The sequence below is a fragment of the Ammospiza caudacuta genome, chromosome 2, assembly GCF_027887145.1.
Source record: "Ammospiza caudacuta isolate bAmmCau1 chromosome 2, bAmmCau1.pri, whole genome shotgun sequence".
Classification (NCBI taxonomy): Eukaryota; Metazoa; Chordata; class Aves; order Passeriformes; family Passerellidae; genus Ammospiza; species Ammospiza caudacuta.
In genome coordinates this window covers 60,511,601-60,535,537 of record NC_080594.1, presented here as the reverse complement: position 1 = coordinate 60,535,537, position 23,937 = coordinate 60,511,601, and the positions used below count along the sequence as shown (strand labels likewise).

At 38.5% G+C, this 23,937-nt stretch overlaps 1 protein-coding gene across 5 annotated transcripts in view; it reads right to left on the bottom strand.

The window, feature by feature from the left end:
- The window catches only part of ENOX1 (ecto-NOX disulfide-thiol exchanger 1), a 365,352-nt gene that overhangs the window by 67,283 nt on the left and 274,132 nt on the right, over positions 1-23,937 (bottom strand). For all 5 annotated transcript variants that reach the window (XM_058825014.1, XM_058825015.1, XM_058825019.1 and 2 more), the window contains 3 exons: positions 20,143-20,355; positions 6,081-6,187; positions 2,722-2,839 (listed from right to left, as the gene is read on the bottom strand). In XM_058825014.1, the coding sequence (XP_058680997.1) occupies positions 2,722-2,839; positions 6,081-6,187; positions 20,143-20,355 (438 nt within the window). The remainder of the gene's footprint in view (positions 1-2,721; positions 2,840-6,080; positions 6,188-20,142; positions 20,356-23,937) is intronic.

The following is a 23,937-nucleotide window of genomic DNA, read 5'->3' as shown; positions in this document are numbered from 1 at the left end:
GTGATTAATAGGTTTATCTTCAGATATCCTAGAGGAAAGTTTTCATTCTAACTACCTAGCTGTGAGAAGATGTGATGCACTCAGTGTGTTTTCTTCTAGGAATGAAGAAATTATGCTGGGAGATTCCTGAAACTGTGCTTTACTGAGACAGAATGAGGTCTCAGAACCCATTCTAAATTGTTGAATTAATTAAGCCTTTTTGTACTAGCAGTGACTTAACCAGGTGAACCACTGAAAAAAAGACCTGACACAGGTGTTGAAGCCTGAGGGAATCTCTGCCACTTATTACAGCTTTGGGGCCGTAACTTCCCAGCAGTCTCGCTCACATTGTCAAAAAGGGCAGGCTGAAAAATAATGTCCTCAAGAAAATTGTTGAAGTGGCAGAACATGCATTGCAGAGCTGTGGAACCATACAAATCAATTAATCATGTCTCATTGCTTCAGCTACTTTTGGGTTTAGACTTTTAAAACTTTATGTGTGCATGCTGTCCTTGAATTGAAGAAGCACAAGAGCTTCATGTTATTCAAGTCTTGCTCTTCCCAAGAAAGTTCTTAGGAATTTTTTTTTTAAAAAGGGGTTAAAAATGAAGAAAGTGACAATGTTTTCTTACTGCGCAAGATGGTTTCTTTGTGACAAAAGACTCTTTAAAGACATTCTTCATACAACAGAAGTTACTGTGAATACAAATAGCCACTCCAGTGAGATAAAGCGGTGGTTCTGGAATTATGTACTTAGAGAGGGAAAAAAAAAAGAGAAGGCAGCTAACACAAATAGTAATTTTAAAAAACATCAGAAAAAGGAAAGAAGAATCACATTTCTGTACATAAGAGTAATAATAAAAAAGTACTTTTTCATTTTATTTTCGTTTACCAATGTTTTATACCCGATAGCTCTTTTGGTATAATTCCAAGTTCTCTCTATTGTCATTGACAGAAGAACCAAATGCACTTGCTTTAACTATGAGTGTAGTGTTGAAAGAACATTAATTTGAGAACTGGATGACTATGTATGCAGCAGGATGGATCAACTCCACTGGGTTTAAGAGGATGATGAATGGTACAACAAACAATGATGGACACGTACTCAAGTGGATTCATATTGCCAAATTTTGATTTAGAATGCAGCACATGACTGAGTTTGCTCAAGTGCCCATATTGTAACAATACAAATAACTTGAAATTGTTTGTGATACTGTAGAAATCTCAGATAGCAAAACTTCTGACATTAATGTCTCTTTTCATGCATGAAAATCAAACATGCTTTCCTATCTGTGGTGTTACAAAATGAATGACCAGTTCTGCCCTAAGCATGCATATGTTAAACCTGCTGAATTGGTAAGTATTGCAGTTCAAAACATTCCTGCATCTCTTCTGGCATGCAGGCTATATGTATTTCTGGCTCTACCTTCCTGTTGTTAGTTCTAATGACTTTTCTCCATGAGAGCGGACACAGTCAATGTAAAATGATTAGATAGTCATAAAAATTGCTGATTTCTAGCAATTCCTGGTCTGCAATGACCCACTGTCTCAGCTTCAAACACTCTGCTAATGGCATCTAGAAAATAAAAATCCAAAAAAAAAGCCTAGCAAAAATTAAAGCTGCTCTTTATGGCTTTTATTGTTGCATTTTTCTTCCAGGAAAAATATTAAGTCTCCCCTCAAGAGAGATGTCACAGTAAAAATTTCTTTGCTGACATTGACATTCCTTTCTTTGGTCTTTACTTCTGAGGCACTTCAGCCTCACACAGTATCTTGTCACAGAAGGAGCCAAGGAGTTGTCTGTAAGTTTGAATTCACACCTTTTGACTGGCATACAAAGACTGGAAATCACTGAGTGGATGAAATTCTTTCCTTTCTTATTATGGTGCCTGTATGAAAAGGACTAGATCAGGATTACCCTAGTGGAGACTCTCGGTTTATTTCCATATTATTCCTTCCTTCTTTATTTTTCTGGAAGTTCACTGCTGCCTGGCAGCTTCTAGTCATGCTTTGGCTTCAGCTCCTGAAAATGTCACTCTTTATATGAGCGTCTAAACAAGCAAACCCTTGTTAGCAACTCAAAAATCATTACCCAATGCCAAGAAATAGTGGAATGCATACATCCAGATCATGTTACCAGTTAGTAACTCTGGCAGCTTCTTGGTGTCCATCCTGGATAGCACAGTATTTGTAGAAGGCTGGAAAAGCTGTTTTTCTTATTCACATTACATGCACCCTTGTTCTTGGACTCATGATAGCCATCTAATGAGTGTCTAATTCATGCAGAATACAGTACCACACTGAAAAAGGTACCCTTATAAGGGCAGTATGCAACCAAAAAAGCCCCACAGTTAAAATGCTATTTCTTACAGAGATTAGAGATTATTATCTCTTTGTTGCAAAGAAAGGTACAGATTAGAGAATACTGACCAAAGCATAACTTGAACTGGTCTCATAATAAAACATTGTTTCTACCATGGAATGAAATGCTGTCATGCAAAGCTGGAGGAAGTGCACTAAGGAAACATAATGCTTCCAGCCAAGTGCAGAACTGGAGAATTTTCATCATTATAGAACATAGCAGGCGACAGACATCTCCTAGAGACAGCTTGCATCATTCAAATAGCTAATTTATGAGGGTTTAAAATAAGATGCTGTCTTATATAATCAGGTATTAAAATGTCACTTCTCATATGTAAGTTTTTGTTTGCTTTTACTAAAACAACACTTGCATATATTTACCTGAATCATCTACCCTCAGCTTTTTAGTGGGATTGTCACCACTGTCATCATCGGACATTTCCATCTCCTCTTCCCGGCGGATTCCCATGAGCTGTTCACTGTGAGCATTTCGGAGCTCCTAAAAGCCAAAATTACCTTTTGTCAGTATTAGCTTCCATAAAGTTATTATGCATTATTTAGTACCTGTTTTTAATACTGATCTGATTTTAATTATACATAATTTATCATTGTAATTATATTTATTTGTGTATAAATATTTATAAAAACAGAAGCACAGGGAATTATTCCTGTGAAAGAACTGAGTTTATCAAAGGTAACACTCAAGGAAAGCAAGAGAAAAAGTGACTTTCCCTGTTTAGGGATCTTTAGGCCTGCTAAACATAGGAAAAATGTTTTAACAGCAGAGATAATACTTGAAACTGGCGTATAAAGCAGACTGATAAAGAGACTGTCAGCTTGCTTAAGGGCTAGCTAGTTCTTGCTTCCCTCTGCCACTTGGGGTATGATTCATTTGGCCAAATGTAGGTGTCTCCAACACACAAAGCTGTATTAGCTAAAAGGCACCCTTAAAGTGCCTCATTCTCTCTGCTGGTTGCAAAGGGCACGGAGCTCAGATAGTGCAGGTGAAGAGCTGTGTATCTATTTGTCAAAGGAAGCTCACCCTCTGTCCCTATGCCCAGATTGCCTTGGATTTAAAAGACCCAGTCCCACAATGCTGGCCTGAAAATCCTTGCATCTTGATCCCAAAGGAGTGGCAGCAGGGACAGCTCGGTCTCCGTGTGCCGCCGCAAGGGCGGGCAGGCAGCCCCTGCACATGTCACCAGGAGAGGATCAGCAGGCACGCGGGCTTTGCAGGAGTCTAGACGCTCTTTGTTCTGGGCAGAAAGGCTGGCGCAGGCGTAGCGGCTGCCTCTTTAATGGCACTGAGAAGATTGAGAGGACTCTATTTTGTCCTAATAATCCTGTCAGGTGTAACATGGGGATGCTGCACTGTGATTAGTGTAGGCTTTGTCCACCCGCAGACAGCTAATTTTTCTGCCAACAAAGAGCTTAATTCCCAAAGAGGTGGTTTGAAATCTTTGAAACAAGGGAGAGTCGTGTGGAAGGAGGAGACAGCATTGAGGAGTCCGACAACAGCTCTGTGCAATTAACAATAATCTGTCAGAGAGGGGCTGCGTGAAAAAAAGGGAAGGCGTTTCTCTTCAGCTGTACTCTTGGTTTATCAGCAGATCTCAAATATTCTGAAAAATGTATCTGTGCTCATTAATCCCAGCAAAGACAAGGAACCTAATTAGTTGGTGTTTTACAGGGGAATAATTTCAAATTAAAAAAAAAAATATTAACAGGCTAAATTGTCAAACCAGAAGCATCTCTGGAAGAACCTGGCAAGCCATTTCTGAATTCCTTAGTGGAAAAGGCCCCCTGCACATTTTCCTGGGGAAGGATACTGCATATATGAGCAGACATCCTCTTACATTTACTCCCTCATTAGTGGACAAATGATCTTGATGCATCAGTGTCTACATTATCAGCAGAGTCAATGATTTTCTATGGAGAAGGTCTATGTGTATGAGTCTTTTCTTTATCTTGGGTTTCTAGCAAAGCTTTTCTAAATTCAGGAAAAAAATGGAAGGTGATCAAGTAATTAAGCAAATCAGCAGATAATATCATTTTTAGAAGATACGGTCTAAATAAAATATACTATTTGGTTTATTTACATCACATTTCATATCTGAAAAACAGGCATTTTCAAATTATATTGATTTAGCTAGATGCTTTACATAATTTTGAATTGTTTTAGCTGTTGTCCTCTTAAAATCAAAAGGCAGTAATTTTTGAAAAAAAAGAGTAGAGAATTAACATTTCTGGAAAGTCCAACTCTTACACATTTCAGTTTATTAAATATTTAGAAACCAGCAAATGAATGACATACCACATCCCTTTACAGAAAGTTAGTTTAAGAAGGGATGATCTTAATATAATTAAAATAATCTACTAGCAAATAATATTTTTATATTTCTCTAAAATATAAGACAAAGATCAATCCCCAACTTCCCAACTTTCGATTGAACAAAGACAGTATCCACTATGAAATATTTGTGAACAAAATGCAAAATACAGTTTGTACTAATAAATTATGCTAACATTTTATTTTAAGTGTCCCATTATTGAAGTAGTTTTGTATTCACCATAATAGCACTGATAATAAAGTATTCATTTGGTATTCATGTAGATGTTACATTTAGTGCCATTGGTATTCAACTGTAATTTAGCATTAGTTAATGGACACTTAAAATGTTATCCCAATGATTTATATCACAGCACTTCAGTGTTTCTCAAACTAAGTGTACAACACTTATTTTACAAGTGTACTACAAAATAATTAAATAAGTGCACCTTACCTTCTAAAGTTTTTATTCTGAGACAGAGAAAAATCATTTAGAGGACTGTGATAGTAACAATCAATACACTGTACCACATGGCAGTAAACCAAGTGCATGTAAATTGCTCATATTAAAATTAAAAAAAAAAGGAAGAGGAAAGAAAGAAAGAAAACAAAGACAGCGGTACTTACTTTTTAAAATACAGGCTCATAGCGTATATACTGAATTAAAATCGAAAGCTGGATGACCAAAACACAGGATGAGGTCTAGCACTTCCTTTGCTGCCACTCACAGCAAGGGGAGTTAGAATCCCATTTCCTCTGCTCATGCTTATGACAGTCACACATGCATGGTCCCACACTGCTAACTCCGTGTGGTTGTATGATTACATTTATACTGGTTTCTTTGCAAGCATAATACTTAGAATCAACACAAGAGATCTACTTTTTCTAAGATAAACATAGAACAAATAGGAAGGAATAGGTCACAGTTAGGGACTTAATATTCTTAAGTCATTATTTAGGAAAGAAATTTTTTATTTTATTTTCACTCAAAGTCATTTTATAATGACCATAAGATGGCACAGTGAAAAAAAAATCTTTGCCACAGAATTCTTCTTTTAAAAACAGATCATGATGACTCTTAAATTCCTTATTTGAAAATATTGTTCCTAATTTCACTATGTCAGTTCATTATTTTAGATAGTAAACATAATCTTCTAATGATTTCCCAAATTTTGCATGAAAAATAAAAACACATTGCTCCCTGTCTTCATTTTATTTAATGGCTATTACCATAATGAGAGCAATGGGAGCAATTCATACTGTAGGCGAGACTGCAAACGGCCAGTTGATTAACAGCTAAAATGGTAGCTGTAAATATTGCCAAATACACTATGTCCAGCTACAATCACACTCGTTCTGTGTCAATCCAGCTGTGAGATGATGGATAGAAAGTAAAAATAAAATCACCAACCTCAGAATGCTTTCGCCAAATGTCTATGTTCTTTCGCTGGGCTTTCGAGAAATGGTCCCAAGCTTTTTGTCTGGTAGAAGCGTTGAAAACGGCGACAATCTGCTCAACTTTGGTGAACAAGGAAGTCAAACAAGACAAGCAATTTATGTTGTGATCACTATAGAGAAGCAAAGCAAAGACACTAGGAGTCTATGGATGATGTCATTACTGAAACAACATCATCAATATCCATCCAATGACGTGTCTTTCGTACTTACATTGTATCAATGTTGGAGATGTCTCCCTTCAAGTCTGTCTCCATAACTTTAGTCTACACAACTCTTAACTATGCACCAAGAACCAGGCATGCAGCTGCTTCCCCGTGATGTCTGCTACCACTCCCTGTGCTGGCACACACATGGTGTGTGGCAATAGGTGTGTGACCACAGAAATTACCCTGAGACATCCACCTGACACGTGTTTTGGGGTGGCAGCGGCATACAGACGAGCTGGCTGCACGGACAGAAGCGTGGAGGGCAGGCAGGCTCTGCTTTGAAGGGGGACTATCTGATTGATAGTGGGAACTTGTCAGCAGGTGGGAAGGGCTGAACCTCCCACCTGGAGGAGGCTAAACCTTCTGCCTGCAGGTACATCAACCCTGCACTCTGTGGCTGCAGCTGCTGCTTCTCCACTCAATATCAAAGGGCTCACCTGTGGTAGATCAGAGCCGTCTCCATGGCCTATGTATGGTTACTTACATGAACAGACACTTTTTTTCTTTCATACAAGGTGAAGAACAGATGTGAAATGGGCTTCCCTCATTCAAATCTAATGAATTTGTTCTGAAGCCAAACATCAATATTTCAATCAGTTTTCTAGGATAATTAGGATCCTCAAGTTTTTAGCTATTTGTTCATCTCAGTTGAGAAAGCTTTTCTCTCAACACTCCTTTTGTTCTTCTCACTTGAGTTGAAAGTTAAATTGTCCTTCCACAACAGTGACTGGCCTAAAAATGATTTGGCCGAGATGTAAGTTATCTTGATTCCAGCACAATTAACTGAAGAAAACACCAATAAATCCAGAATTTTTACAAACAACCTTGGCTGTGCTCATGAATGAGCAGCTGTACCAATCTGTGAAGTCAAACTGAAAAATGCTTCAACTCTTTGACAAGGTTCTTTGCTATCTATCCTTTTAGATTCCTGGGTGGAAACAATGTCCTTTCTTTATCAAGTTGCAGTCTGCAGCACTTCTTACTCCTCTCACTGAAGAGTGGTGGCAGGAGTGCTATAACACCCTCTGCCCTGGTCCCTCATCTTGCTGATCTGGAGCTTCTCTCATTCTTCCCTTAAGTCAGTGATGTAGAGAATCTTATTATACATAGCAACCTATCCTTCCTAAAATGGTGAGCTCACCTACTGAAGCAGTATCTTTCACCTCTAGAACAAAAAGTTAATATCTCTCATTTGAGCACATTTCTTCTATTCTCTGTTTTTTTACCACTTTTGAAGGCTGCCTTCAGATTCCAGAAAATTACAACAGTTTGAATAGAGTTTTTCTTTCAGGGATGATTAATTACCTTCTAAAGTCATAGAAAATAATTGTAGTTCATTTTCTTTTAAAATGAATACGTATAGGTAGTTTACAATAAAGAAAGTCTTTCAGACCTACAGTGATGATCTTATCCATTTGTAATCCATTCAACTTTTAAAGGTAGGGGTGATAATTTCAGCCCATTAGAACTTGCTTAGACTAAAGAGTCTAACCATCAAGGAAGTAATGCTGTGTATATTTTTTCAATTAATTTGAAAAGAATGAAAATGGTAAAGCACTCGATTATTATGTGTATAGAAATTGAGGCTAGAATTTAATTACTGTCATTCTGTTGATGACCCAGGTGCTCAGACAATTTTGCTTAATTAACAATCTGTTTTCAGTTTGCAAGTGCAAATTCAAGTAGAAAAGATTCACAAAGATATGAGGAAGAGCTGGTTTGCCATTTTCCACTAATAAGTATTAATAAGATCATCTGAATTTTGAAAAACATTTGAACTTTAAAGTGTTTAATTTCCATTATGTGAACAGGTGCTAAGATTTATGAAAAGTCATTATCTGATAATTTCAGAAACTTTCCTCAATGGAAACACAAGCTAGGAAGATGCCATAGCTCCTTCTTGTATAACTGCAGTAGACAAAGTGAATACTAAAAGGATCTTCTTCTCTTACCTAACTTTTTGGAATTAAAAAAGTGACAAGAGGTAGGATAGTATGAGTACAACATGCTAAAAATCAAGCTATTTAAAGAAACTTTATGAAACAGGTAGCAAGGGATAATAAAAAGGAAGATGCAGAGGACAATACTAAATGAGTATGTGTCAAGGACCAACATACCAGTGCTCTATTCAAACAAAGTGTCAATGTAGATACAGCAATTTCAATATTCACAGCGATCTAAGCTATGAAGCTTTGCAAATTCCACCATAAAAGTTTTCCAAGAATTACATTAGAGCTAAACAGCAGCCAAGGTCATGGTACAGGGAAGTGCCTCCACATCTTTTTCTACTGCACCAAGATCCTGCATTCCTGTGCCATGAGATGGCAATTCAATGTAAACCTGCTCTGCCACGTTTTTTCTTGTTGCACCAAGACTCAATTGTTTTCCCATAGGTACTCTGGAAGCCTAAAGCTGGTATAATGCTTGTGCTCTGTGAAATTGGAAGACAAGACATGATGTACCCACTCCTGATCAGGATCAAATTTGTATGGGTAAGTGATCCAGCAGCACACAGCCCATAGGGATGGTAGATACACAACTAAGGAGAAGCCATGAAAGGTTTACATTAGCTGAAAAACTCCCCAGCTAACTAATTTTTTGTTTGTGTCTGGGTAAAACTGTTGAAAGCGAAGGGAGACGACCCATCTTCTTGTTGACCAGCATCGACTCCGATTTATTGATCAAATCAGCCACTTTATATAACAGTGTTAATTAACTTCAAGCATATTGCAAAATTCGAGCTCACGAGAGGTTACAGAGAAAACTCTAACCCCTCCTTTTGTTTTACAATACCTGTGGTTTGTTTATTGAAAACAGGACCAGCATTCTCACTGTGATATGAAAAGTTCTCAAAACCTTCATATCTGTTCCCAGAGCAGCTATCTGTTCCCAGAGAGCCCAAGGACAGAATGTTTTGCCTGTTATGGGAAGACTGTCTGAGAATCCTGCTGTTTATAGAAAAGGTGTCTGAGAACCTAGTTATTTACAAAATCAAGCCTGGAAACTGCTGCTTTACAGCTGCCTTTTACTTTCCCATCAGCTGTATACCTTCATGGCCTCTTTCTTTAAGCCCTGCTTGAACCAGGCTCTCCACATAAAATTTGGCCAAAGAGAGGCCCCAGATTTTGGGCTGATATCTTCATAATCTGAGTCTCACTGCTGACCATGGTTTTCAGATTATTTCTGATCTCTAGGAAGAAATTTCCAAAACTATATAACAGGTCATATCTATCTCTCCAAGGCACTGTGAACTCCAGAATGCACTGTAGTGTCAACTGTAACTGGTAAGTAGAATTATTAAGTAACATGAAATATTCATTGTCAAACATCTGTTAGTGAGTTCTATGCTATATCAAATTTTCATTGACCATATGCAAAGCTATTTCCTTACTAAATTAGGATTTAAAAAACCACATTGTTCTGGAAGGGTCCATAACATGTCATGTTTTTCCCATCAATATGGCTTACAGGATGTAATAATTGCATCTTTCCTAATGACTTATTCTGTGGCTGCTAATTTACGCGGCATGTTGCAGACAAAGGATTATTATCTAATTGCTTTTCTGCTGTGTTATAAATAGTTCGAAAGACCCAAATAACTAACCCTAGAATGATATGCAAGTGCAATACACTTTATTAGAGTTTCCAGGTCATAGTAAGTATATTAATAGCAAGTTTAAGACTCGGTTTCTGCTGTCATAAATAATGCTACCTGGAAAAAGTACTGCTATCAAGTATAAATGCAAAAGCAACCAGAAAAACTAGGAAAAACAGCAAAAATCCCTTTAACAATGCCTGCAGAAGTTGCATAGAAGATTGTATGAAATTGAAAACTAGAATATCTCCCAGGCAAGAAAATATTTGATACAGGATATTTGAAAATTGTACTACCAAAGAAAAACAAAAATAAATGAGAACCAAAGTGTAACCTCATCTGCAGATTAAGAGGTAGAGAGGATACTTTTACCCTGCATTACATTATCAAGCCGTCAATTTTAAATACATGATTGAGTGAAGGCTGAAATTTATCTCTGGGTTCAGGAGTTAAGAAGTACTCAATTTTTCTGCCATGCATATTATTTTATACTACATATTATTATATACATAATTTATAATGGAAAAAGAAACAAAATAGAAACAAAAAATGTGTTAGAATAAAAGTCTTGGATGGCAGATAAAATAATCAGATCTCATGTAGAATTTTACTTTAAATTCCACCAATTAAGGATGCAGGATGAAAAGGGCTTTGCACTAAATTACTGCAAGTGTCAGAGTAGAATATATGGCAATTTAGCACAGAAAAATTCTGTAAGAGTGTGACAGTTGACATGAAGGGTAAAAGAAAAATTCAACCCATAAAATTACAGTGTAAAGGAAACTGTTACAGTAAATGTATAACACGCTTTTCAAATATAGAGTCGCAGCACAGGGAGGATACAGAGTTGGCGTGGTTTGGGTCAGAAGCCCTGTTGCTGAATTCTGACTAAGCTGCAGTCTGCCAATCAATTTGGCTCCAAGCCCAGCAAACCAAGGAATTACAGTAGTCAAGGCTGGATGCTTTAGTGAATGAATTAGAGTCCCCAGGTCAGTTTTGGATAGGGAAGAGAATACTTTTGGCAACAGTCCTGAAAGGCATTTGGTAATGAGCTGAACAGAACTTAGCATTAAGTCCAAGGCTAAAACTGTGCGTAGATAAATGACATGTGACATGGGTAAGAGAGATGGTAGACAGATTGCAGAGTAATGAAACATGTATTATTTTAATTAATTTAAGCCAAACACTCATTCTTTTGGTTATGGTACTGCTTGCTTTCAAAAAAGAATTTCTCACTTTTAGAGTTGAAAACCTGTAGCCTCTCCCTGTTACTCAATTCACATGCCACAGACAGAGAAACAGATGTGATTGCCTTTGACTAGCAGAGGAAAACATAAGAGTTGGAAATAACACCCTGGGGAAGACTGCAGATAATGCAAGGGGTGGGTCCTGAAGTAAAGCATACCACAGCTAGATACAGAAGCAAAGGCCATTATAGACTTGTATAATGAAGATACAGGTTTTGTCAGCTGTGCAAAATACCTCATCTGCCACTCCACTTTGATTTTGGCTTTGTTGGGGTTTTGTGTTTGGCTGTGTTTTTTAAAAAAACTTTTTAAAATTCACAATTATCTGCAACCCCATCAGAGAAATTTGGTCTGTGTGCTGCCCAGATGCCTGTAGGTTTCATAAGACATAGTGTTAAGACATAGCATGATAAAGGAGAAAACCATAGGACTTCACTATTACATCCCCAAATTCTACCTTTTTGGACAGACTGAGAGAATCTGCAGTGATCTATCTCTCAAATAATTTTGCTGTGTGGGCAGTCAGCTTGCAAGGATGCCATTTCTCAACCTGCCCTTCTACCAATAACTACATCTGTCCTAGCAATCAAAACCAACCAGAGACCATTCTTGTTCCCTGAAACCAATGGGCACAGCATGCTGAGTGTCCCTGCAGCAACAGCGCTTCTCTCTTCCCAAAAAGAAGCTTTTCTGGGAAACTACTTGGCCTGCATCAAACTCTGAACTGTATCACATTTTGTGGGAAAACACTAGCTGACCCAGAGCAACAACTTTCTAACAGCTGAACAGTATGGGCCAGCCTGCCCTAGCTCAGCCTAATTTAATCCTGCAGACAGAGTCAGGGGGGTCATCCTTTACTAGCAGTCTCACCTCTTCTGCTCTCATCCTGGTGCAGAGGTCTCAGCAGTGCAGACAGCAATTACAAGACTTACCAGAGGAAGAGGATGTTTTTCCTCCTACCCTGTCTCACCTACCTGAATACTAGGCCTACAGCATTTGAGACCAGAAGGGTTCATGCTTGGTCCCTCTTCCCGTTCCATCTGACTCAGACTGGCTTGTGTCGGTTATTAAGAGGCTTAGTGAATGTCACTAGTCTATACCTGGGTGATGCAGAAAGAAATACTACTTTCTAATACAATCCACATAGACAAATTAAAAAAAAAAAAAAATTATACCACAGCACTTACTATAACCCCTAGTCTTGTAAGAATATCAAACCCCCATGTCAGCAGCCACTGTTTTCCTTTCTCCTTCTTTTAGCTAAGGAACTCAGTGGGAAACAGTGAAAGAGGAAGCAGTATGGGGATACTAAAAGTGCCCAGTTTACAGGATTCATACTGAAACCTGTGCAGTAACTTGTCTGAGGTATGTATATCAAGAATTGATAGTTCTAGAAGTAGAACGCTCCCTGTTAAACTTTGAAATAAAGAAAAAGTTACAACTTAATTCAAGAGAGCCCAGTTTGCCCTGCAAGGTATTGCTAGAAAATCTGTCTACAGTTTAAGCTTTGAAAATCTTTTAGGTTATGAAACTGTGGTTTAATTTACAATAGAGAAACTGACAGCTTGGTGTAACTGCAAGAGCTGGCGCTGTGCCATGTGATAAATCACTCGGATTCAACAAGACCACTTCACCTTCATGTCATTTCTCAACAAACAGGTGCCTGACATTAGACCAGCACAACACAGGAGGGCAAGTACAAATGTGCAGTACCTGCTCTTTCAATGCCACCATCTTACATTATGGAATGGACTTTATGGACCTTGTGTTGACAACCAGAAAAAAACCTAGAAAAATCTCATCTGCCCCCCACCAACTCAAAGAAAGGTGAAGTGAATGCTGCTTTCTTTGTCAGCTTGACAAGATTATAAACTATTCCCAAAGTATTGCAGTTAATTAGCTATTCCTTCTTTTATTTATTGTTAGGCATATTTTTTTCAAGTTCTCAGATTTAAAAATAGCAAAAGTGGGAACCACCATTTTTGGTAAATCTGTCCGAAAAGAGAACTCCCAGGGAACTCTGTAATGTAGGAACATCATAAATGACATTAAGTCATTGCAGGTCCCATTAAGTGAAGTAATAATTATGCAGGAATCTTGCAGATTGAAATATTCCCAGGAGAGCTATGTTTTTGGGGGGCATAATATGGTTTCTTTTGCTGAAGAAAAAGGATAAACATGTGGATGAGGAGGTCAAGAGCCATAGACTCTACTGGCAATCAAAACAAAAAAATTGTCTCACATACTTCAGGTGTGAAATTTACTTCTCCATCTGTTGCCATACCTTATTTCTCTTGCCTGCCCTGACTTCTTCCTTCTGTATTTTTGTTCCTTCTGTGTGTGTCCATCTTTTTCTCCCACATAGTCTATCCCTTTCCAAAACTCTTTTCTTGCCCCATAACATCTCTGTCATCATCACAAACTACACCATTTATGACAAATTCAGTGATTTGACATGAAGCATGACTAGTGCACACTGAAGGGAGCAAGTATTTCAATCACTCCTAGTTGCATAGGATTATTCATACTTATAAGGTTTATTCAATAATTTGTAAGCAGTCTGAACAGCGTTAGATGTGCAGACCACATGGTATGCACAGCCAACTCATCCTTTTGGGTGAAACCACCTTTCCTTCCTTGCCTAATGACTCTTCCCTCATCCTTTATTTCCACAGAACATTTACAGCTCAGTTCTGTGATGCATCAGGCCCTTACCCCTGTCTCTACTCAGCAAGGCAAGTCAAAACCAAGCACAGATTTCCATGTGATTAAAGCACATGCTTCTTTGCCTTGAACCTTGCGTCATCATCTAGGAGAAATGCAGATTGCAGGCAAGTGGCATGAGTTGTCAAAATAGACTGAATTCTTTTGGAAGGCAGTGCTTTTATTTTTCTGCAAAATACCATGCATATTTAATGGACTACATTAAAAAAAACAAAACCACACACCCTCTTAAAAATAACAGAAGAGAGAGCTTCTGTTGAAATTCTGTCCATGCTTAAATCAATACCAAGATTTGTATTGACTTTAGGTGGAGTGAAAGCTACAGACAATGGAAGGAATGCAGTCATTCAAAGAAAATGAAGCACAGAGGAATAAGCTATGGGAAATACTACCAACTGCAACCACAAAGGGTTATACTGCCAAAAGAAAGAGAGCAACTACAAGAACGCAAGGTAAAATAAAAATGGAGTCTTTCATCTCTATTCTCTGCCACTGCCACAGCATCCTGTATAGAAATGCTTTTAGGGAACATGCGTATATGAGATAGAAAATCTCATAAATAGAAGGACAACTGAAAAAAGAATAAAGAGATCCAGCTGAGCTTTACTGGACAAATTATCAGTATAGAAACAAGCCAAGAGCACACTGACTAAATGAGCTAACAAAAGGAACTGGATGGATTGCAGAGGTTATTTTGTACTTTTTATTTTTTCTTTTTTAGAAATGCATCAAGGTAGGAAGCAATAGTGGCAACTAATGACATGGATGATTAATGTTTGTATTATAGTGGCATTCTATGACACCAACTGAGAACTGGGCTGCACTGTAAAAACACATTATATGACTCAATCTCTTTCACAAAGAGCTTAATGATGACCTAAAAATTGCACATAAAGTAAGCTTATATTTTTGAATTAGTCAGTGGCAAATGAAAGAAAGATTGTAAGACTGGACAATTAAAGAGCAGGAAAATCCTTTTAAAAGTTGTTATTAATGTGGAGCAATTGAAAGAGTGCTCTGGAAAGCATGATTGTATATTAAAAGTCTGACTGCTAAGCATTTAATCAGCATGCTTTTAATGTCTGTAATGAAACTGGCTTCATTTTTGGTGCTATAAGAATACTAAAAGTGGAAGGATTTTGGGGAGAAAGTACTGAAGTATGGAATTTAAAGGAAACCAGATGAGACAGTGATTTTAGCATTCATCATTATATCAATGTAAATTCTATCTTTTCTAAAGCAAGAGAGCAACTTCTGAAGTGAACCAAAACAGAGAAAAACAAAACTGATGCCAATATTTTTTAAGAGAGCTCAGAAAGTATTTTTAACATTTTTCTTACTTTTTTAACATTTAAAAAAAAAAGGAGATTCTATCTCTGAAGGCATTGATAATGTCAAAACAGATTAAATCCAATCCAGGGAGATCAGAGAGTGAAAATAAAGAAATATGAAAGGAGGAGAATTTTATTCAGTCTATTGAGAATGATTTTCCCTTCAGAATCATTTAATTTTTTTGGTTTTGTTTTTTTGGATTTTTTTTTTTGGTTTTTTTTTGTTTTTTGCTTTTTTAGATTCATGTCTCAGATACCTACCAGCTACTTGATAAAAATATTTGATGTAATCTAATATACCACTGGAATCCTTAAGAAAGGAAAGGAAAACTCAAGGTGACAATTGTTGGAGTCCAAAAAAGGGGTACATGACACACAGCCTTCTCCCCAAACCTTTGATTCTTCCTAAATGGAGAGGCCTACTGAATCAGATCAAAATTGAATCTAGCTTCACTTCCTGTTTCACAAGTAAGGGCTGAAGATACTTAGCAACAGGCAAAGCAGGTAAACTGCATAATGTCATAATCCACAGAATCATAGAATGGTTTGGCTTGGAATGGATCTTAAAGATCATCTGTTTCCAACCCCCCTGCCATGGGCAGGGATACCTTCCAATCCACCAGGTTGCTCAAAGCTTCATCCAGCCTGGCCTTGAACACTGCCAGGACACTGTGGGGCATCCACAGCTCCTCTGGGCAACCTGTGCCAGTGTCTCACCACTCTCACACTACGTTTCTTCCTAATACCTAATCTAAACTGGTCCCCTTTCAGTTCAAAGCCATTCCTCCTTGCTCATGTTCATGCTGGACATCAGGAAGAATTTTTTCACTGAGAGAGTGGTTAACCATTGGAACAGGCTGCCCAGGGTGAAACACACCCCTGGAAGTGTTTAAGAAATGACTGGACAAGGCACTTAGTGCTATGGTTTAGTTGGCATGGTGGTGTTTATTCAAAGGCTGGACTCAAATGATCTTGGAGGTCTTTTCCAACCTTACTGATTCTATGATTCCATGTGAAGTAATCTGGCCAGGGGGCCCCATGATAAAAACCACCCTCCTCTCATTGTTCTCCCTCAGGCACACAAGAGACTGATTCACAGACTCTGATGAGGACCTGGTTTCAGAGTCCATTAAGTCCATTAGTTCTTTAGTAAAATAGGCCAAAATGTCCAAATGATGGACATAATCTCCTCAGTAACCAGCCATGGGGCACTTCATTACACCACGTGTATGACCTATGAACTTGTATACTGGGACATTTCCACCTTCTGTGTCTTACTCTTTAGATACTAAATTTATTTTTGAATATGTAAATATTATTCACCTGTAGGTACCTTTTTCAGTGTTGTTAAGGGAGACTGCATTAAATAGTCTGAAAACTCAGTAAGAGGTAGGCAAAGTTTACAGTGCATGGAGAAGAGAGTCAGAAGAGGAAATTGTGGCTTTGGTGCAGTTTTTTTAGACTAAAATCTAAAAAAACACCAACAGCCCAACAGGGATATCTCTAGGGCCTCCATTTTCCTTAAACATGGAGATCAACATCTGTAAACCTTACGCTGAACAGGTGGCTTGGGAGGAAACAAAACAGAGATGAATGGAAAGCCAAGGGGCAGTGCCACATGTATCTAAGCTGTGGAAGTAAATGTCAAACCACAAAGACAGGCCTATCCTAAATGCTTGAAAACAATCCATACTTTAGGCACAAATTCAAATCTAAAAAAATCAAGTAATTTAATAAAAAGAAGCACCTGGCAATTTTTCTCTTTTTATCCCTTAAATAACAGAAGAAGCACCATACTAAGAGTCTTTGTAGCACTTAAATCAGGTGCTATAAATTAGTGGTGTGACAACAGTAATACACTTTATTTCACAGATTATCCCGGCACAAGTACCTTGATGAGGTAATTAATTCACGTGCTGAGCAATTGACCCAAATTTTTAGGGGTAATCTGCTCAGTAATCTCCTAAATACCTCCAGGCACAAATTTGTAGCAGGGATTTCAACGCCTGTACTTCTTTATTAGTTTGGCCATAAGATGAAATGTTCTGGTCACAGTAATCCTCATTAATAAGAAAGTATTTTCTACTGAGACTCACCAAGACTGTGTGTGTGTATGTGTGTGAGTGTGTGTGTGTTCCAGGTGAGTGTACTTGAAGCCAATTTTATTTCTTTTTCACTCCCCATAACATTCATTGCTGGCATTTTTTTCTAACTCCAAGTTCTTCCCTTATGCTACACCCATCTGTATCAATGCTGTACACGGTTAGTGGGATTAATCTGCTCTGAACAAGGCATGTGAAAAGTGGGACATCTGGTTCAGAGCTAGGCCCCCTGTGAATCCTCTATGGGCAGCAGAGAAAAAATGGCATATCCAAGGGATGATTCATCTCATTGGAAGAGCACCATGAGGTCAGTTTGATGACTCATTCCATGGAGATTCTTATTTTTCTCTTCTGAATGCAAAGAAAGCCCAGAATGGTCAGCTCCAAGTTGACATCTGACCTAGTTCATGAGAGAGGACTGCCACATGGTATTTTTAAAATACTGTAATATTTATGTCAAATGGCCACACAGCTGCAGCATTACACTAGACTTGTGGATCCTTACTGCAGAAAAGCAGAAGTGGGTTTCTATCAGTCTGCAGAATTTAACAGGCCACACACACCTATTTTGGACATCTCATATTTTCAAACTCTTCTTCATAAAGCAACTGACATATTGTAGCCAATTATGCAGGACTGTGGAACAGCAATGGAAAAAGATGGACAAAAAACATTCCTCAGATCAATTCAAATACAGATCAATTCAAATTTCCTTGTAAAAGGGAAGCTCATTTCAGAATCTCCATGCTTAGCAATCTTAGGCATATACATGTGTAAAGGAAAAACATCCATCTGTTCACTGCAAGTTTGCAAGGAATTTTAATAAGACATTAATGCTAATAATGGTCAATGTTAATGATGTTTATAAAATAAACAATGGGGAACGTATGGAAAGCTTGTAAAACTTGTTCCTATAAAATCCACAGTGTAACACCTTTCCCTGAGGATGCTTTTTGCTGACCTTGTCCTCCTAGGCCAGATCTGTCAGAAACTTTCTTCTTCCAGACTCTGCTGTTACTGTGGCACTAGGAAACTCACATTTTGAAGCCAAAGCTATTTCTGTTTTTGTAAGTTCAGCAGTCAGCACATTACAGGAGCAAAAAAGATGGCCAAAACTGCATATTTCCACCTGAAACTACAGGGATCTCTATTTCCAAGTGACAGATGTTCTACAACAGTTGGTGACAAATGGGCTAATTTAGACTGATTTAACTAAAGTTCAGCCTGCTGACAATGGGGGACTTTTTTAAATGCAGCTGAAGAAGGCATTTCTGAATGCTAGAGCTGGCTGTCGCACAGAAAACTAGAGAGGCCCTGGTGTGAACTGAACAGCACGCCATGCGTGGTGCCTGCATCTCTGTGCCTCACACTGCCTTTTAGATGCTGAGACAGAAGACAACAATGCCTAGCAAATTACCAAGGGAATTAGTCTTTTAAATTTACTCTCTGAACATATGTCCCCAGAAATCAAATGTCTTTGGCCCAGAATCTTTGTTTCTAAGTTCTGGCATCTAAACTCTTACATTAGGATATATGCCCTGTGGTGAATTTGTCTTCTGAGATGATGAGCTCTCCATCACTTATGCAGGAAGCTTTAGTGGCTGCTCTGCTAAGCCAGACAAGTCCATCCAAGCTTACACCCTCAACCTGAACTTTTCAAGGATGCCCACTGAGGGACCAGAAATAAATTGCACAAAAGCCTTTAGGGTGTTTTTTTTATGTAAAGTTTAGGGGCATGATTCTGAAATGACAATGTAACAACTTTACTGTCCTCTATCTGGTAAATTATCTTGGGTTTTGTTCTCAACTGGCACATGAGGGCTGGCTCCAGGCATCACTTTCTAGTGTCATAATGCCTCTTCCTTGAGGAGCCACAAGTAGACATGTTAAAAACCACCAACAATTAAATCAGTTTTGTTTCTCCTTTTTTCCTTGCCTTTTTGGGTTTTATTTTTCTCATCCTCTCCTCTCCTCTCCTCTCCTCTCCTCTCCTCTCCTCTCCTCTCCTCTCCTCTCCTCTCCTCTCCTCTCCTCTCCTCTCCTCTCCTCTCCTCTCCTCTCCTCTCCTCTCCTCTCCTCTCCTCTCCTCTCCTCTCCTCTCCTCTCCTCTCCTCTCCTCTCCTCTCCTCCCTTTGAAGAAAACTGCTAGGCAAGTATCCTGATCATTGTTTTATGAGGGAACCTCATTAGGGTAAGTTCATTGATTGTAATTCTGTACTAAGGAAATAGCTGCCAGCACTAGATATTTAAGACAGTTTATCTGCACAATTAATACTGGCAGATCAGTCCTGATGCCAGCAGCAGTACAGCATACTTTTCTCCTGTGGAGGTGGCCTTTATCTGTCAATATGTCCCTGTAAGTTACTGGATTCTACTGCCTTTTACCTAAACACAGGCTAAAAATATTACCCAATTGTGCTCTATTCTGCAATTGACCTAGTTAACTAGCTGCCCCACACACAGGCTACATATCCCTTGTCTCAAAAAACCCATGACCTTTTCTCAGAGCAGTGAGGCTTCTGTCTTGTCCATTCTTGAGGCGTTATGTCTACACAAGAGTAGACATTGTGAATAGAGCATGTCTTCATCTATTAATAAAAAAAACTACTGAAACTTTGCTCACCTTGAATAATAAGTTCTTAGGAATGGTCCTTGATCCTCCAAACTGCCATAGAGTATGGAATAGGATGTGAAGTAGAGCATGACTGCATTGCAACTACTTACCCCCAAACAAACAAGCAAAATGATAAAACCACTACCACCACCACCACCATCACTACAACAACACTGACAAAAAGGGAGTTACTTACATTGAGTGAGGATCCCTGTTAAGGCATTTTTGAAACTCTCCTTGGCTTGCTCCATTTCTTGCTCGTGAGCCGCCTTCTCGTTCATGAGCCGGCGGACGTGGCTGTTGGCCGACTGCACCATGGAGTAGAACTGGTTGGCAGAGCGACGATTCACCTCGCCTCGCTCAATCCAGGTGAGCAGCACCGTGATGGCCTCGGAAAACTTGCTATCATCTAGAACAATCAAAGCGCAGGTTTCAAATTGCAGGCATAAATATCCTGCTGAGAACACATTTTCTGCTCCGTGTCACATTAAAATCATCATAAATCCTGCTTGCAGTATATCATTTTGGGGAACTTTTGTGTCCTTTGTTCATCAGATGTAAGAAGCCAATACAGCCATGTGAAACGACATAAATCTTCAAGACTTGTCTTCTCGTCATTTTAATAGCTTTCTCACAACAAAAAGCAGCCTCCTCCCCTTCCCTGTGGCCTGAGTCTTCACTTTTGCAATGTGTCCCTTAAGCCATTCAGTGATATGGAATGACCTTACAGCGAGAGTGAGGAGACCTCTGTGGTGCTGGACTCACTGAGGAAATGAAATGTGTCTGTGTTAATCTGCCCAGCCAAAATCTCAGTCTTGGAGCTTGGGCTCAGCCATACTTCTGTCAACAGATTTCACTAACATCATGTTGTTAATTAAGGAACAATGTTGAGGCTGAACAATTCCTCCTCAAAACACTGATTAATTATAAGGAACTGCTTTGAACAGACGTGCCTGCGTTTGTTTTGCATTATTTGTTTTGTACTTTTAATGTTTCACATTATATATTTTTAAAGGATTTCAAATGAATCCAGGAAAACACCTAGATTACATCTTCATGTTTGCCATTCAGCTAATGGAAGTTGTTTTTCTCTGCAGAAAGATTGTTAAAACAGAAGGCTAAATTTTGCACACTCCCTCCCCAGGTAATCTTCTTTCCTTTGACAGTGTTCTCAGCTTCCTCAAAAGAGTCTAAGCACAGCATCCATTACACTTCAGGCTTCATCAGGATTAAGAGGAAACATTTCTTTTTAAGTCCCATTTAGACTGAACTGCAAGAAAATATTATTACAAGAGTGTCTTCCTGTGGAACCATTTTTGTGCAATTCAATATAATTTTTTCACCAGGATTTTATTCTATAAAATTTCAATTTACCAACAACTCATTTTAAACATCTCATATAGTGGTTTTTGGTTATATTTCTGTATATATATTTTAGATGGTATGCACACCTTTCTGTGGGAGAAGGTATATGGTCGTGGCAGGAAGATGTGGTGTAGTCATAACCAACAGACACTTAAAAACTGGAAAACACTAAACCCAGCCAACTGTGTTACAGGATACAGAAACTTCTGACATAGATTGTAAGACACTGCTTTCCATGTACAAAGAATAATGAAATACTAATTGTTAAGTGATGATTCTGGCTTTTTATTCTGAATCAATAATCACTTCCTTAAAAGGCAAGTAGCCTAAAATACAGAGAGAACTAGTGACATGCTCTGTGCCCGCAGCCTCTGAAGAAGAGAATTTTACATTGCCTGATCTTTAACATCTTACTAACTGAAACATGCTTTCAGCTACAGCAATAAGATTTGCTCTCCACAGCTGAATAGTCATGTTTACCCAAGATCCCTCAAGAAAAACGCGCAAAATAACACGTAACACATTCCCTGTGTACAATGGTGTGTATCTGTTGTAAAACATTAACATGTCATTCATTAGCAGCATTCATTAATTTTCACTGGGCAGGAAGAGTCAGATGGGCATTCCTTTATTTCATATTGTCCCCTTGGATCAGACTCCTGAGCTTTGCTGGGTACATATGCAGCAGGAATGCTTTAAGTGGCTCTGACGAGCAAGGTTGGCTGAATATAGACCCCAAGAAAATCCAAATGTAAACGAGACTCATGCAAAGCATCTTCACTGCAAGGAAACATGAGGATAAGGCTCTCCAAAGGACTTGGACAAAATCTTCAGCCTGCTGAGTTCTATGGGAACTGGATGTCAAAGACACAATACAGTCAAGAACTCCCTGAAACACAATGTTTATTACAATTACACCAGCAAATAAGAATAACCTGTAATGGTTTCTGGCAATGTTAGCATGTTTCCATGCATGAGGAAAATCAGCAGCACAGAAATATCCTCCCTTTTCCTTGTTTTAGTCTCTCCCCAGTACTCATTTAAGTGTTGTTTTGCTGTAGAGCCTCTATGAAAAAAACCACCCTTCCCTCATTTTGTTTTTATCAGGCACAGTGGGTGTCTGTAAGGGATGTTCGTAAACATATCATCCTTCTGCCACATAGATTCTACCCATTTAAAAGGACATGCTGAAAACCTGTTTTCATCATACTGTACTTCCAGGGAGCTGCAGAGGTCTGTGGGACTCTTATAGTTAATTCACAGCTCTGCTCACAGAGCAGGAAAAAATCCTTTCATTGGTAAACATCAGCATCTTCATTGATTACATAATTAGAAGTTACATTAAAAAATGCTAGAGGGTAATATATGCACAACAGGAGCACATTAGTTAATAAAATCTTTTCTCTACAGTTTTAAATTTCATGTCACCTTAATTTCTAACTTTTATATTCTTGAGCTCACTCAGTGACTGGTATAAGGTAATTCACCGCGAATCCATTTTTTTCACCCAGAATACTTTCTTAGCAATGAGAGATTGCCGTAGAAAATCAGATTTTTATATGAGATTGTTCATTTCTTTTTTAGTTAGTAGATAAATAGTAGAAGAAATGCAGCAATGGAATCCAATTTAAACAGAGCGTGAACTGCCTTATGATTGCAGCAGTTTATTTAAAAAAATAAAACAAAACTCCTAATTCTGTTCAAAATTATTCCCTCATGGTAGGATGCACATAATTATACACTGTTTAAAAACACGCTCTTCAAATAAATTCCTTTATATAAGACATGTTCCCATATGTAATTGTTCTTTTAAAATAAGCACATGGCAAATTATTTCTTACTCTTAGAGCTTTCTGCTCCTCCAAGTCACAGCATATTCTAAGCAAATAAGGCAGGTTTTATCAGTCCTGTTTTTGCTGTCTGTTTAATGGTGAGGTGAACTGTGCCCCAGAAGTGCCTGCTGCCCTCAAGCAGCTGCAAAGGGAGCCTGGGCTGGCCTGCTCCTGTGTCGACATCCCTGCAACAGGCACACATTTGGCTGGAGTAATCCCAACATTCCACAAGGGCTGCTGCAAGCACCTGCACCCCTGCATGTCCCTGTAAAGGGCAGCTCGAACACAAGCTCTGACAACGTCGTGTCATTTGAAGATTATTACCCATCCATCCAGGATGGCTTGCTGGGTCTCTGTCGATAGAGATTTCCAGGTGCTGCCAGACTCAATCACAGCGCACTAGAGATAAGGTATTTCAAATTTCTCTTATATCAACTACAGATATTTGACATTTAAATCCAAGCTCACAACTTAGATGAAATGAAATATAAAGAAAAGAAAATGCATCCCTAGAGCTGCCCAGAAAATTGTTAACAGGAATATTTCTATGAAAAAAGCGAATAATTGTTGACAAATGTTTTGCATTTTTATGCTTGCAATTTGACCACCTCTAAGCAACCCCAACTGGAATAAACATTTAATTGAAAAAGCTGTGACAACAACTGCTACAGAACGGTATCCTGGGAAAAGGTGCTGGAAAGAGAGGTTTTACTTTCAGCTTATGGAGTTTCCCTGGTGTAACACAGGGTAGAATTCAGCTCAGAGTAACCTCAAACATGACTATTCATCTCTCA